The sequence below is a fragment of the Kockovaella imperatae genome, assembly GCF_002102565.1.
Source record: "Kockovaella imperatae strain NRRL Y-17943 chromosome Unknown BD324scaffold_4, whole genome shotgun sequence".
Lineage (NCBI taxonomy): Eukaryota > Fungi > Basidiomycota > Tremellomycetes > Tremellales > Cuniculitremaceae > Kockovaella > Kockovaella imperatae.
Window position 1 is genome coordinate 1383551 of NW_019028944.1, and position 13695 is coordinate 1397245.

The following is a 13695-nucleotide window of genomic DNA, read 5'->3' on the forward strand; positions in this document are numbered from 1 at the left end:
TCGTTTATATATACCTTTGCGGTAGCGAGTTGCTCTCACACGTGTGATTCCCAGAGGTCATCAGCACAACTTTGACTTTCCAGCATTCAATCAAAGGACACACCACACCCAACATGCTGAAACGTGGAGTTGAGTGAATCTCCTTCCAGTATGCCGACAAAGGGTGTGTATTCATGATGAGAGTGAGAACCCGAGAAGCTTCGCACACTCTGCATGCTCTCACTTGGCCGCGCCCGCCCCGGCGATTGGCAGACCGGCCGGAGATTGACCGAGAGAAGCACACTGCCACTTGCTGTTGCTTTTCGGGCATCTGCCGAGGACAGTGTGGATCTGCATAGCACGAAGTGCTTCTACGTCAAGGCAGTTGACCACAGATAGAATAAAGGTCCCTGGTGTGAATGTTCACACAGTCCATGCCTTCATGCTCCATCAGAGCATTGGGGTTCTAAAGTGCCACATTCGCTTCGAAACCGAGCGCGGTACAGTATGCTCATCTCGACGCTCTGAATCAAGCTGCTCTGGGACGGGTATGCATGCGCGTGCGTTCAGGATAATCCAAGTTGGGTCGCTCAAAGTGACGTGGCTCCATATCAAGAGGAAAGGTATACAGGATGAACTCAGTACGCCGCCCCAACAAGCGAGGCAGTCACATTGAGCGGGTCATTTCTGAGGGGCATAGACGTGCTGCCCCATCCACCGGATCGCATGATGCTGGAGGAATGGGTGCTGCTCGAGGTGTTGAGGCCGCTGTGATGGTAAGGCTTCGAGGCGCGGCTGGCATGCCTGTCATCGGGTGCATCTGTCCTGTTGTCGGGTGTTTCCATTCGCCCCCAACGACGTTTGTCGTGTGCCACTTGGTCGCGGCCATGCGTCGAGGCAGCATGACTGGTTTGCTCGTTGCTCGTGGAGGAGCGTGCAGGCCTGTGTCGACATCGTTATATCTCTCCCACGTCGTCGTCTCGTGGACCTGTGGGGCTCGGAATCGCTCGTCTTGATGGCAGTGTTGTTGATTCGTGAGATGTACGAGGGTGATTGAGTATCAGGCAACGTTGAGGAGTCGTACTTTGCTTCAACGTCCCGTCGGTTCACCAAAGGACGTCGCTTGCGTTTGGTGCCGCCTTCAATGGTGACATCACTCAAATTGGTATCAGCCAGCCCTTTTCCAAGAGGGGTGTCCTGTCCGTCATAAGGAGCCTTTCTGTTGCGAGCACGGGACGACTCTACAGGACTACCGCTTCGAGACCGACCGGGGGTCCTAAGTCTGGTGTCCACTGTAGAGTCGTTGCGGCCGGTACATCTATATGTTAGATCAGCTACATGCTCTTGAGGGTGAGCAAGCAAGGAATACAGCCTCACCCGGGGGTTCGACAAGCGGTATCGCGGCACGTCTTTGCATCTTGTTCATCTGACCATTCACTTGGGGACGACTGCGGGTGTTTGACATTGCCGGAGAAGCGGACGCTTCTGGTAGGGTACGGCGAATGAGCCTCCTTTCGAGACGCTTTCGTCCTGCCTCCAAGCTCTTGGTCGTCTGAAGAAGGATCTTCAAGTCGAAGTGTCTGGGAACGGATCATTCAACATGAACCCTCCTAATCTTGGCGCATCTGTCTATCCCCCTCACGACACTCACAATGGTAATATCGGGATCGTCGGACCGGACCCATATCTCGAGTTGTTCCTTCCACGGTCCGTCGTTCACACGAACAAGACTGATACGTTCCTGCATCCCTTCAGCAGGCACACTGATCTTGGTCCATTGAGGCTTGGTTTCTTCCGGTGTTGTCCTCTCAGTGATGAGGATGGAGGGATTCACATGATGCCCCGTTGGCCTATACCCAGGGTAATCATCATGCCAACTTTCATCACCGGAACTAGTGCTTGAGCCAGAGGATCTGGAACCTTGGTACCAGCTTCTCGAGCCGATAGGGTCTGCCTTTCCCCTCATCGCGATGAGCGAGTTCTTGAGATTCCTTTGAACGTCTGTAAATTGATCAAGGATTTTCAATTGTTGCTGTCGAAGTGCCTCTTGAGATTGTCTCAACGTGTTGATTTCTGCTGTCATCGTGTCGATTGGGGAATCAACTTGTCTCTTGATATCATTGAGCATCGTGAGCATAGTGTCGATCTGGGCAGCGTCATCGAGAGTCGAAGAAGGCCTTACAGTCGTACCGCCTTCGCTTGGGTATACGGTAGGTGGGCGTTTGTCCGTCACGTCAGTGCCGTGGTGGAGGTACGGCGGCATAGAGGCCGTGTTGACGGTATCGTCGTAAGTCCGTTCATTCGAAAACCACCGTGGTCCTGGGCTATAGCCATGACTGGTCTGATCCTTCGCCGAGCGGTGTTTGGGGACGTATGTGTCCGCGATGTCCTGGGTGGAAGGATCGAATCGTGCAGTTGGTTGTCGTGACGAAGCATCTCGATGACGGCGAGCCATACTGGAACCAAGCTTGTTCAGGGTGAGTCTGTTGTTAGTGGGTAACAGAGCGGACGACAAAGAGGGTGGCGAGCGTACTTATAGGTGGAGTCAAAGCTTCCTCCTAAATCCCAAGCTCAAAAAGCTCGATTCACTAGAGGTCAAAGGAAAGACGTTTTCAGAAACACGTCAGAGTTTTAAGTACCCCTCGACACGAAAGGATCACGACTGAGACGAGTACGTCCGGTGGACCATGGTCCGGACGCTGGAACCCCAAATGTGGACTATGCAAAGTGGGGATGTCACGTCCCCATGAGTATTGATGATATAAACTGCTCAACTGTTCAAGTCTCAGCTCGAGAAATTCAACGACTCACTCACGCTATGCACGCCCCGCGCCCGCCCTTCAGTCCTCCTCTATATCCATCGTGCTTCCCTCTTCGCCTACGTCTTCCTCCTCCTCCATCATCGACTGTTCGACTCGCCTCATGCTGGCGTCCCTTGGTCCCTCACGTCGATTGCGACGTCGCATGGATCGTTCGACGCCAGACTCGTCAATCGACCTCAAACCAAGAACAGAGATGTCCGCAGTGGTATCGTATCCCCCCGCGGGATGAATGATACTTTCGCCTCCTGCATCTGCCAGAGTCTCTGGGTCAAGCTCAATAGGTAAAGGTCCAAACGATGGATTGCCCTGGGACACGGTTTGTCAGCTGATTCATCCGGTGGTATAAAAAGCTGACTGACCTTGGCGACGTTGAACGGATCTAGATCTTTGCTTCCGATACTGGCTGGTAGACCCGGCAGCGTGGTCGGTCCCAATCGCTCCATTTGCTCTTTCAAAGCCATCTCGAGAAGGACAGTGCTCATGGGGTCTTGAGGGCCGAGGGACAAGGCAACGTGGTAGTGTCGTATAGCGGTCCGAATGTCTCCGCGGAGATGACACAACATGGCGAGGGAGGAATAGGCGGTCGCATTGGTAGGATCCAGAGCGAGACAGCGTTCGTACGCTGCCTGGGCATTGTCCAATTGGCTATGAGGTGTGTCAAAATGGGTTTCAAAAAAAGACGATGGGAGAAAGACAGCTCACTCTGTGACTCTGTAAGCGTGTCCTAGATTGCAGTGCGTGACAGCCCATGTCGAAGAGACTCCTTGCATCGCCTTGGCAGTGTCGATCGATCTTTGAAAATACCTGATGGCTTCGGGATAGCTGCCATGTGTCAGCACCATCACCCGGTACCAAGCGACTCACTCTTCCTTGTTGTACGAGACGACGCCTAGCTCGTTGAGAAGCAGCGGATCTGAAGCGTTGATCGCCTCCGAGGCTCGAAAGTACTCCTCGGCAAGAGTCGAAGCGGACAGCTGTAGGTGCTCCATTCCGATGAACAGCAGTGGCAGGTGAGTCCTTTTGGCGTAGAAATTGTCAGCCCGTGTGGGGAGAAAAGACAGAGACGATTGGCTCACCCTGGGAATAGTCTCGCCGATGTCGAGTATGCCGTGATCGCGTGATCATGCTCTCCTTCCCAGGCGAAAGAATGCGCAAAGGCTATCCAAGCAGGTGCGAACCGACTGTCGATCAAGTTGGCTTTACTAAAGTATCTTCTGGCATCTGTCCATCGTTTACCGGAAAAATACCATAATCCAACCGCGTACCATGTCGTAGCTGCTTGAGGATCCTGTTCGACGAGATCATGTGCGAGCATGAAGAGGGACGATCGAAGTCGGTGAATGTGGTGCATACATGCGAGGTGAAGAGGCAAAGCTGTGGAATGACCGGGAATACGACTCAGAATCCTGCACAGTGAATGAGCTGACAACGCGTGGAGAAAAGGGTTCCTCACTTTGAAGTGACTGCGTAACAGTCTTCCCACTTGTACTTTGCGTACAACTCGTCTGCCAACCCCACGAGCACATCGCAGTTGTCTTGTAGAGCATAGGTATTGACCAGTTCGGTTCTCGCGCGTGAAATGTCGTGAATGTGATTGTCCTTCGTTTCCCGTCAGCTCTCGACCGTCGTCGACTCGCCAACAAGCTAGCTCACTCACCTTTTTCAACTTTGTAATGTACATGAGCTTAACAAACATGGCTTGATCGTCTGCAAGCTGCGAGCGATACGCCAGATTCTGGACAAATGTCCATTCTATCGTGTGCTCAGTCCGTGTATTTTCCCGTGCAAGGGGGTCGAAACTCACCCTCAGTGGCAGACATCATTTCCCCTTCGACAAGCTCCCTGAATGCCTCGTAGTTCTTCACGTCAATGATCAACGCTTCCATGAAAGACTCTTTGGCCAAGGCCAAAGACGACAGCCTGAGGTGGAGCAGACCACGAAGATGGCAGATGGACGAGTGAAGCTAGGTTGTGAGTCCAAGTCCTGTCCGGATCTCCAATGCTCACTTTGATCCCGTCATCTGGATGAGGTTCGGTAGCGGGTCCTCCTGCTGATCCTACGATGCATTCAGCGTCAAACCTCGTTGGCAATGACTCACCATTTTCTCTGAATGGATTCGATTCTCCCAGCAGTTCCAACGCTTCTTGGTATTTCTCCTGCTGGACCTGAGATAAGAGGTGAGCGGAAGTTACATTTCGTACACTCACCAAGCACTGCGCAGCAAGGTAACGGCAAGCCAAGCTCTCGTCGATGAGTTTGGGTCTCCCTTTCAACGTTCCCTCTCCATCCAAGTCGCTTCTGGGCGAATACAGGTGCCCATTCATCGCGTCCTCGGTCTCCTCCATCCTGCTCTTGCCTTTCGACATGCCGTGAATCCCATTCTCCTTGAGTGAATCTTTTCGAGGTAGACCACCCCGTGACGGTGGAGGCAAGGGTTCTGTCAATATTCTTTCGGCGCGAAGATAATGCCCGGTGAGGAAATGGGTCTGAGCGAGCCAAAAAGCATCGTTCGGGTCGGCTGCTCTGTGTGAGCTGGATGGCTAAAGAGGAGGATTGAAAATGGTGGCTTACCTGTCCAGGATAAGATCTTGTCTCCCCAGAAAGCTGCAGTATCATACAGATGCTGCATGATCGCATCGTGTCTCCACAGTCTCATTGAATCCACCATATCCCAGGTCTTTCCTTCATCCTCTTCATCCTCTTCTCCTCCTCCTTCTTCTTCCTCTTCCTGTTCCTCGTCCATCTCTTCAGCCCCTCTGATCGTCCTCTTTCTCGGCGAGACCTTTTCAGCACGTTCCGGTGAGCTCCGATCGGCGAGCCTCGATCTCCGTTTTTGAGCATCTCTATGTCTGGGTATGGTGGTCCGAGCCCTTGCACTCTCTGATGAAGGGCGATGAGGTGCAGCAGACGAGGAGGAAGACGGTCTGACTCGCGGTGAGACTTGAGCGATCCCCCTGTTGCCTTGGGCAGCTATGCGAGTCGCTGTCCTTGGCATGGCAGCGTACGAGAAGGAGTAAGATGTATCTCCATCTTGTATTATATCTGACACATCCATGGCATGCCCACCTATCGTCGCCGATGTCGGATGAGCAGGGGTGATGGGCGGCGGCGCAAAGGAGAACGAGTTGGAGAGGGATGATCTGGGCGGCAGTGCTCGTCTACGATGAGCTGGTCCCGGAGCTGATGGTGTGTGAGATGATGAAGAAGAGGAAGATGGGCCTGTCGGGTCATGTGGATTCGGTGGTGTGTTGAACATGGTGATCTCTTGATGCGGTATGCACTCGAGAAAGTTGACAGTTATGTTGTTGAAAAGCCAATCGCGCACGAAGGGATGGACGAGTCGTCGTCGCGTGGCTGTCGCGTGGTAAGTTTAGCTGACGTAATATGCCGCTGTGTCCCCCCCTTCATCAGGCACAGATCGCCAGCCCAAAACGGCACGGAACCAAAATCTTCCCTGCGGTGAGCCATGTACATACTCCTTTCGTCCCCCCGCCATTCATTCATTCTCATTCTCTCTCTCTCTCCCGAACAATTCCATCTTGGAAAGACACCATCCATCCACCTCGAGACCGCTTCAATCACATCTCGCCACTTCACTTGTCCTCAAATATGCAGCCTCCGGGCATCTACAACGTGAGTTCATGGTCCAGATCAGAGCAAGACGTTCTCTCCCTCTCTCTCTCCCATATTACGGTTTCCACGCGGCGGCGCCTCTCCTGACACCCCTTTCCTCTCTCTCCCCTTACCCCGATAGGACCCAATCAACCCAGATCTATTCCTGTCACTTTATCATTCATACATACTCCTGCGCGCTTGCCTCCTGAGACTGTGCATCTCTTTTGGTACTCGTTCATAGCAAGCTTCGTGATCAAGTCACAAGAGAAGTCCAGCGACACTGGAGAGACCGTAGTGTCATAGCCTCGCCTCCCCCCCCCCCCCCCCCCCCCGCTCCGTCGACCGAAGTTGCCAAAAAATTAATATTATTATCACGGACCAAAATTGCTGATCATCCCTCTCTCTCTCTCCTGTTTCCCTCCTTCTCAACACCATCGTCGACATCCTCCCCCGCCCCTTCCTCGCCGTACATCGCCGCTCACGATGCATCATCCTTCCAACTCCAAACCACTCTACAAACCACCTCCTCAAATCCCGCAACGACCACAACAGCATCATCGTCTGCCTCCAACATCAACCACGAGCAATCCGAGTGTTCTCACGTCGGGACCACAGAATCCGAGATTGAATGAATTGTTCGACTTGATTCAGAATGAGTTTGAAGCTACGGGACAGGATGGAGCGATGTGGAGAGCTCAGAGGGACGAATACGAGCAAAAGAGTGAGCATCTCAAAACGGGTCGAGCTACGCGTCCACTTTGCGTCGTCAGGGCTCGCTGATCACTGTCCACAGTGCAAGTCCAGATCAACGAGCTAGGCTTGATCAGGCAAAGTCTGTACGAGCTAGAGTCACAGCATCAGAGAGTGAGGGAGCAGTGAGTCGATTCAAGCTTCCCCAAATACGTAGGAGGCCAATCCACTCACTCTTTCCCTCCACAGCTACGAGGCCGAGATCGCACGTCTGAAGAGAGAACTCGAGGCGCGTGGCGGATCTGCAGCTGCTATCGCGGGACCAGGATCACCATCACGTCTAGGCGAATCAGATAGACCGTCTTACCCTCGACCTGAACTCCCAGGGAGTCTCGCGGGGGGTGGACCACCACCATTGAACGGCGAGTCGGGTGAGTCGCGCATTCATCTCACAGAGACTCATGATACCCCCCTCCCCAGGTCGATCACCTTATCCTCCCCCTGCTGGAGCTGGAGCCGTCTCCACCGACAGGCGCGAACGACCGCATCCCACCTCTCCACCTTCTCTCCTATCAGATCTCGATCCGGAGAATGTCTCTAGAGAGTTGAAAAAGGAGGGCAGTGATTGGTTCGCGGTGTGGTCAAGTCAGAGCAAGAAGCAATTGGATGTCTCGTTGGTCCACACCCTGAGTCATGAGACGTGAGCGCGCGCGTGGATGAGACAATGCCCCCAAAATGACCTTGGCAAAAGTGTTGTGTGCTGTGTCAAATTTTCACATGATGGAAAGTACCTCGCTACGGGTTGCAACAGGACCGCTCAGATCTACGACGTGAAGGATGGACGCAAGGTCTCGTGAGTGCCTGTGCGCGGTGTTTCTGCAGGCGCTTTAGCTCACACACAAGTCTGCAGAGTCTTGTTGGACGAAACGAACAACCGAGCTGGCGATCTGTATATCAGGAGTATCTGTTTCAGTCCGGATGGAAAGTATTTGGCCACAGGGGCAGAGGACAGGCAGATCAGGGTGAGTGTGACAGTTCTTCCCCCCACCCGAGTTTGGCTCACTTTCTTTGGCAGATCTGGGACATCAAACAGAAACGCATTCGACACCTGCTCCAGGGACACATGCAGGAGATTTACTCGCTCGACTTTTCTCGTGATGGCCGATTCCTGGTTTCCGGGTCAGGGGACAAGTCGGCTCGTGTGTGGGATATTGAGAAGGGTCAATGTGTGGTGGATCTACGGATCGAGGATTTTATCCACAACGAGCATGGGCCGATCGATGCAGGGATCACGTCGGTAGCATGTGAGCTGTTCCCAGGCAATATTGGTGTGTGTGCTCAGAGCTGACCTCGGACTCAGTGTCGCCCGATGGCAAGCTTGTCGCTGCTGGTTCACTCGACACAATGGTCCGTGTATGGAACGTCCAGACCGGACAGCAGGTGGAGAGACTCAAGGGACACAAAGATTCCGTGTACAGGTGGGTATCACGTCTCGGACGCTTTTTTGTCTGACAATTTCCACCTCAGCGTCGCGTTCTCACCTGACGGCAAGACATTGGTTTCGGGATCTCTGGACCGAACATTACGCGTCTGGGATCTCACCCAGACCAAGCGTGCGGTGGAGAATGCTCCCCCTGGATCAAAAGACGTGGACAAGGGTCTCGGCGTGTGTCAGTCGACACTGAACGGACACAAGGTGGGTGTTCACTTTTTTGTGGAAAGCGCGCACATGTAGCTCACAACCGCGAGCAGGATTACGTCCTCTCCGTCGCTGTCTCGCCTGATGGTCAGTGGGTCGTCTCTGGATCCAAGGATCGATCAATCCAGTTTTGGAGCGTGGCATCTGGTCAGGCTCAATTCATGCTTCAGGGTCACAAGAACAGTGTCATCTCCATCGACTTGGCCAAGACGGGTAATCATCTCGCCAGTGGAAGTGGAGACTGCATGGCTAGGATCTGGAAGTATGAGCCTCTGGATGGGGGTCGATGATTGGGCGTATGTTCATCTGTGCGGAATGGGCTGCGGGCGTGAGTGAATCTCATGGCACACGCTCAGGAGACGGGGGGGATTTAGAGGTTTGCTTTTCTGCCGGTGTGGTCAAAAAAAGCCGACGACCAAGGGGGTGTAATCTGTAATTAGAGCAGCAGATTCTCGGGTAGAAGAGACTCCAGTTCTTTCGAACGACGTATATAGTGCGCCAGACAGTACATGACATGTAAGAGGAGGAGTCAAGAGGAGGTATGGGAGGGTGCGTCATGTTTCGCCAGAAGGTCCATCAGCCAATTAATCCTCTAACTATCCGGTGGAACCTCATAGCCGATCGCCTAAAACTGAAATGCTTCTTCCTTTCTACCAATATCATTTGTTAGATCCGAATGGCTCAAAACGCCAGCGCGTTCTCGATGCAGTCCTGTCATGTCTGATCGTTTGGACCCAGGAGATCCAAGATGCTTAGTACAGGGTTTTATCTGACGCCGTATCGAGAAAGACTTGGGCTGAGAGAACTGTTTGGTCTTCAAAGTGGTCCTAAGAGAAGGAAAAGGGAAAAAGGTATTGAATCGTGCTATACGATTGGAGTTGGACCGTGGGGGGAAATGGGAGAGGCGACAGAAGGGCAACAGGCTGGGGGCAGTGAGGGAGGGAGGGAGAGCCGAAAACATCTTGAGAGTGAAGGGTGCGAATGATCATCCATCGAGGAGGGCTCACTTCGATCCTACACCCATGATTCACACCTCATGGGCCTCGGTTCAGTGTTCAACACATGACTCACAGGTCTGGATGGACAATTTTTGTCTCAGAGGAGAGCTGAACGTGTGAATGAACACATTGAACCTGACGTGAGGTGAGACACATTCTGGAGATTCAAACGTCACTACCGAAGAAATCCTGGGCCTCTGGGGAAAGAGGTGCAAGACTTTGGATCCTGCTACGACCTTTGGACAGTCTTGCGGAGTCTGCGGAAGACAACTTGTGGATCAGCTTAAATCATTGGCTACGAACCGATGAAGGATCACGGCAGCCAGGGCGCCTGACCATAGAAGGCAGACGAAGCTCACTAGCAAGCTCCAATCGCCGGCTTACTCACCCGCTCCGCCTCAGATGCCATTCCCATCCTCTCCACCTGAGCCATCAAGCTGGCCTATCCCCATCTGGAGACCCAGAGGGCCACCTCATCAACCGACACACAAGAAGATCTTGAACCTTCTCTCACCTCGACCTAAACTTGAGGTCCCTATGAATCTGCCATTAGGTCGACCACCGAGATTGACAAAACCACCTCGGAGAGCCTCCTTTGAGGATCGAGCGCAGGCACATCGAGGGCATGGAAGATGCGATGAAGATCAGGAGACTAGAGATGGACCCGACCTCACCTTTAGCGAATCAGAGCCTTCGCCTATCCCTCCCGAGATGCTAGACCTTGCTTCTCCGATATCCCGTAAGAACAAGAACAGATGGTCTGGACAGACTTTTGGTCCGATATCCCCACCCCCCAAGGTAGTAGTAGAAGAGAACTATCGACGTGTTTCTGCCCCAGTTGTCGACACCACTCTTGGCGTTTCAACAAAGCTGTCAAACCAAGGACGTAACAGCTGGCGGTCGTCCCGTCGCCTGTCCGCTGAATCAGCTGTCGGACGTGATCGTATGCCTGAAACGACGTTGCCTTCTCCACCAGAGTTGGCACCTGATCAGATGAGCCCCTGGATCCCTGAACATGCCAGAGCGCAAAGCACGACATTACCTGAAGTCAGGGTGACAATCTCGCCAACGAAAGGCTATTCACCCGAACAATTGGATCAGATCCAATACGATCAGTCTGAACCTCGTGACACCACTCGACTCTGCATGACGATGCCTGAACCATGGACACACAGTCCCACCGCCAACAGCTCTCAAGGAGGTCCATCCCGAATGCTTCATCCTCTCGGCCGACCTTTATCCTATCCTCCTCAAGTGGCTTCTCCTCACGCCGCCGCCGACCATCCCCAATCATCCAGGTCATCCGTCGTCTCTGTCACCCTGGACGATCATCACTCCTCTATCCAGACTGCTCAAAGGGTCCCTGTACCGCGAGGCGAATCATATCAATCGGCAACACCTATCCGATTCTCTCAGCTTTTCCCCGATGGCCTGGACAAGCCTCCGACATTGCCAAAGATCAACGTCAGACCAGCATTCTCTTTCAGACTTCCACCAGCTCAACCTCCACCTGAACATCCACCACCGCCCTTACCTCGTAAACCGTGGTCAGACCCATCCCCAGATGTTAATTCTCAAGACGGTGGCTCCCTTGCATCTGTCTATCTGTCCATTTTCAGAGGAAAGACACCGTTCCCGTTTACCACCACGATGCCTATGCCTCGGATCGCTAGCCAGACCACCACTCGGCGACCTTTGGAGAATCCTGCATCTTCCTCCAGCGATACATCAGCTACTTTTACGACTGCCCCGGCCTATCTCGGTGCACACGACATGCCTCTTCCCTCATCCCCCGCCATGAGCCTCGGTGAATCATCATCTCAGATGAGCTCTGCTCCCGTCGTTGGCGACGGATCCACACCGACCGATACCATTCTCCCACATCATCGAAATGCCTTGCTTCACCTACTTCGACTGCTCCACTGTCTATCGCTGGCTAGACAATTGCTCTATGCCAGGAATCTGGTCAGCACGACCCTACTTCATACGTCTCCTTTCCCACCGGATCTTGTGAGGGAATGGGAGAGAAAGCTGGACGAATGGTGGTCGACGTCATCTGCGATCCTCAATGTGGCGAGAGAACGTGTGAAGCGGAATCTGAGACGCGCGGAGAAAGATTGGGAATGGGCAGTGGAAGTCATGGGAGGGGATGTGGTCAAGGAGAAGAAAGGGTTGGCAAAATACTGGGAGGACGAGGACAAACCTGGATGGAGGGATCCATTCGAGCGTGGTCCGGGTGCCTTCGGCGCTTGGGACCTTGTCGGAGGAGGAGGAGCAGGAGCAGCAGGCGTACGCGGTGCCAAACGAAGATCAAGCCGGATATCCCGGTGTGAATCTCGTCCAGGCGATCTTCGCGGCGCGACGGCCCTCACGCACGCTCGTCCTGGAGGATTGAAGAAACAACCTAGTTTTCTGGACGAACGGTCCGCCGAAGCTGCAGCAGGTCGTGGTGATGGACGTGGACGACGACGACGCGCAGCGAGCCGCGGTGTTCCATCTTGGGTCGGCGAAGTGGTGCATGAATGTTTCGGATACGATGAGATTGAAGCCGAGGTCTGGAGACTCGAAATGGATGGGAGAATCCCGACGGGGACCTGGAGACGAATGTACGGCGAGAGGGCGTTCAAGTCGAGGGATCATGAGGAGCGTCAGGCGAATGAACGGAAAGAGAACGCGATGACGAAGATGGATGATTTTGCGAGGGCGTTGAACAGGATGAGCAAGGGAATCAGCCGATCAAAATTGGCTTTGAGCTTTCGAGAGGAGCGTGGTGGGATAGTGAAGAGGGTGGTGGTGCCGCCGAGAGGATCGTCGTCCACCGTGTCAGCTTGTCGGGACAACAGACCTACCGGCTGGTGGATCATGGATGAGGATGAGCTGTGTGATGCTCAATCGCTTGGAATGGATCAAGTGAGGGTAGACGATGAGTTGAGCAGGCAGAGGGAATCGTGGAGAAAGAAGGGTGAGAAGAAGGTGTTTTGGTCGTGAGCGGTCGGTTGGAGTCAGTAGATTCAAGCTAGTATCAAAAATGCCACATTCAGGTGCCAAGCTTGGTCTGACCTGACGTCGTAATACGTGTCGATCTCGGCGGCTTTGGTCTTTATCGGCGGGAATGGACGGGAGGAATGAGACGTCCGCACCGTTTGAGATGACTGGCTGGCCACAGCACGCTGCGTTGAGTCAGTTCACCAGCGGGTATACTGCTTTTCGGTGGTGCCCCAATCACTTGTGAGAGGGTTTGGGTGATGTAAGCATGTAAATGAGTCCATTGAGGATATGATATACCTCGAGTATCGGGTCAAGATGAGAATGAGAAAAATATGGTCTAATAATCAGTCATCCCAAGCAAGTTGGTTGTGCCATGTCTGTCGCCACATCCTCAGGTATCGTCTTGTTGTTTGTTTGAACGACCAAACCAACAGCAAATGAGTTCGACCAGACGTATCATCGCATCCATCAACGTGGGATGAGGAGAGTAGCGTAGTGCAGCGAATCTGGGATCAAAAAATAGACGTTTTCATCATTCACTCTCTCTCTCTCCCCGGTCAGTGTCCCGGTCAAACGCCCAATTCCTCACGGGAGGAGAGGAGCGATCAACCCTCTTCATAGAGACAGACCTTTCGGAAAGAGACACCTGGCCATCCAACAGGCACTGGCGAGCTCAAGTGTCGCCTTCGCTGAAGACAGGAGGGATCACAGAGAGGTGAGCAAAGGTTCCCTTGTTTCTTTTCCCAAGGAAGGTCTTTTTTCGAGCCGGGGGACCAACGTCGTTCCGAGATGTCACCACGTTCAAGGTACTCCCAAGTCAGCTTCTCTTTTCAAAGAGACAGCGAGCGAGCGTGAATCGCCTGGCACTTTTTGACTCGAGGCTGGGCGAACTTGCACCTTGCA

General features: G+C 53.4%; 4 protein-coding genes across 4 annotated transcripts; 2 read left to right on the forward strand and 2 right to left on the reverse strand.

The window, feature by feature from the left end:
- Positions 1 to 513: 513 nt before the first annotated feature.
- BD324DRAFT_622049 (hypothetical protein) lies at positions 514 to 2683 on the reverse strand. Its single transcript, XM_022015435.1, has 3 exons — positions 1631 to 2683; positions 1357 to 1559; positions 514 to 1297 (listed from the first exon to the last, which is right to left on the reverse strand). The coding sequence occupies exons 1-3, from the start codon at positions 2432 to 2434 to the stop codon at positions 787 to 789; spliced, it is 1518 nt and encodes a 505-aa protein (XP_021872638.1). The 5' UTR covers positions 2435 to 2683; the 3' UTR covers positions 514 to 786.
- On the reverse strand, positions 2684 to 6097 carry BD324DRAFT_622052 (hypothetical protein). The gene is made up of 13 exons (XM_022015436.1): positions 5374 to 6097; positions 5010 to 5320; positions 4901 to 4967; positions 4809 to 4858; positions 4606 to 4765; positions 4459 to 4553; positions 4255 to 4400; positions 3878 to 4207; positions 3666 to 3818; positions 3504 to 3623; positions 3161 to 3446; positions 2795 to 3107; positions 2684 to 2753 (listed from the first exon to the last, which is right to left on the reverse strand). Exons 1-12 carry the CDS (start codon positions 6056 to 6058, stop codon positions 2820 to 2822), a joined length of 2691 nt encoding a protein of 896 aa, XP_021872639.1. The 5' UTR covers positions 6059 to 6097; the 3' UTR covers positions 2684 to 2753; positions 2795 to 2819.
- Positions 6098 to 6746: 649 nt separating this feature from the next.
- On the forward strand, positions 6747 to 9461 carry BD324DRAFT_599677 (WD40-repeat-containing domain protein). Its single transcript, XM_022013908.1, has 10 exons — positions 6747 to 7138; positions 7211 to 7292; positions 7357 to 7538; positions 7588 to 7807; positions 7859 to 7960; positions 8018 to 8129; positions 8183 to 8411; positions 8468 to 8585; positions 8635 to 8803; positions 8860 to 9461. Exons 1-10 carry the CDS (start codon positions 6901 to 6903, stop codon positions 9094 to 9096), a joined length of 1689 nt encoding a protein of 562 aa, XP_021872640.1. The 5' UTR covers positions 6747 to 6900; the 3' UTR covers positions 9097 to 9461.
- Positions 9462 to 9554: 93 nt separating this feature from the next.
- BD324DRAFT_608093 (hypothetical protein) lies at positions 9555 to 12792 on the forward strand (the record flags this gene model as incomplete). Its single annotated transcript, XM_022014101.1, has 3 exons — positions 9555 to 9738; positions 9880 to 9949; positions 10116 to 12792. The coding sequence occupies 3 exons, from the start codon at positions 9555 to 9557 to the stop codon at positions 12790 to 12792; spliced, it is 2931 nt and encodes a 976-aa protein (XP_021872641.1).
- Between the last annotated feature and the right edge of the window lie 903 nt (positions 12793 to 13695).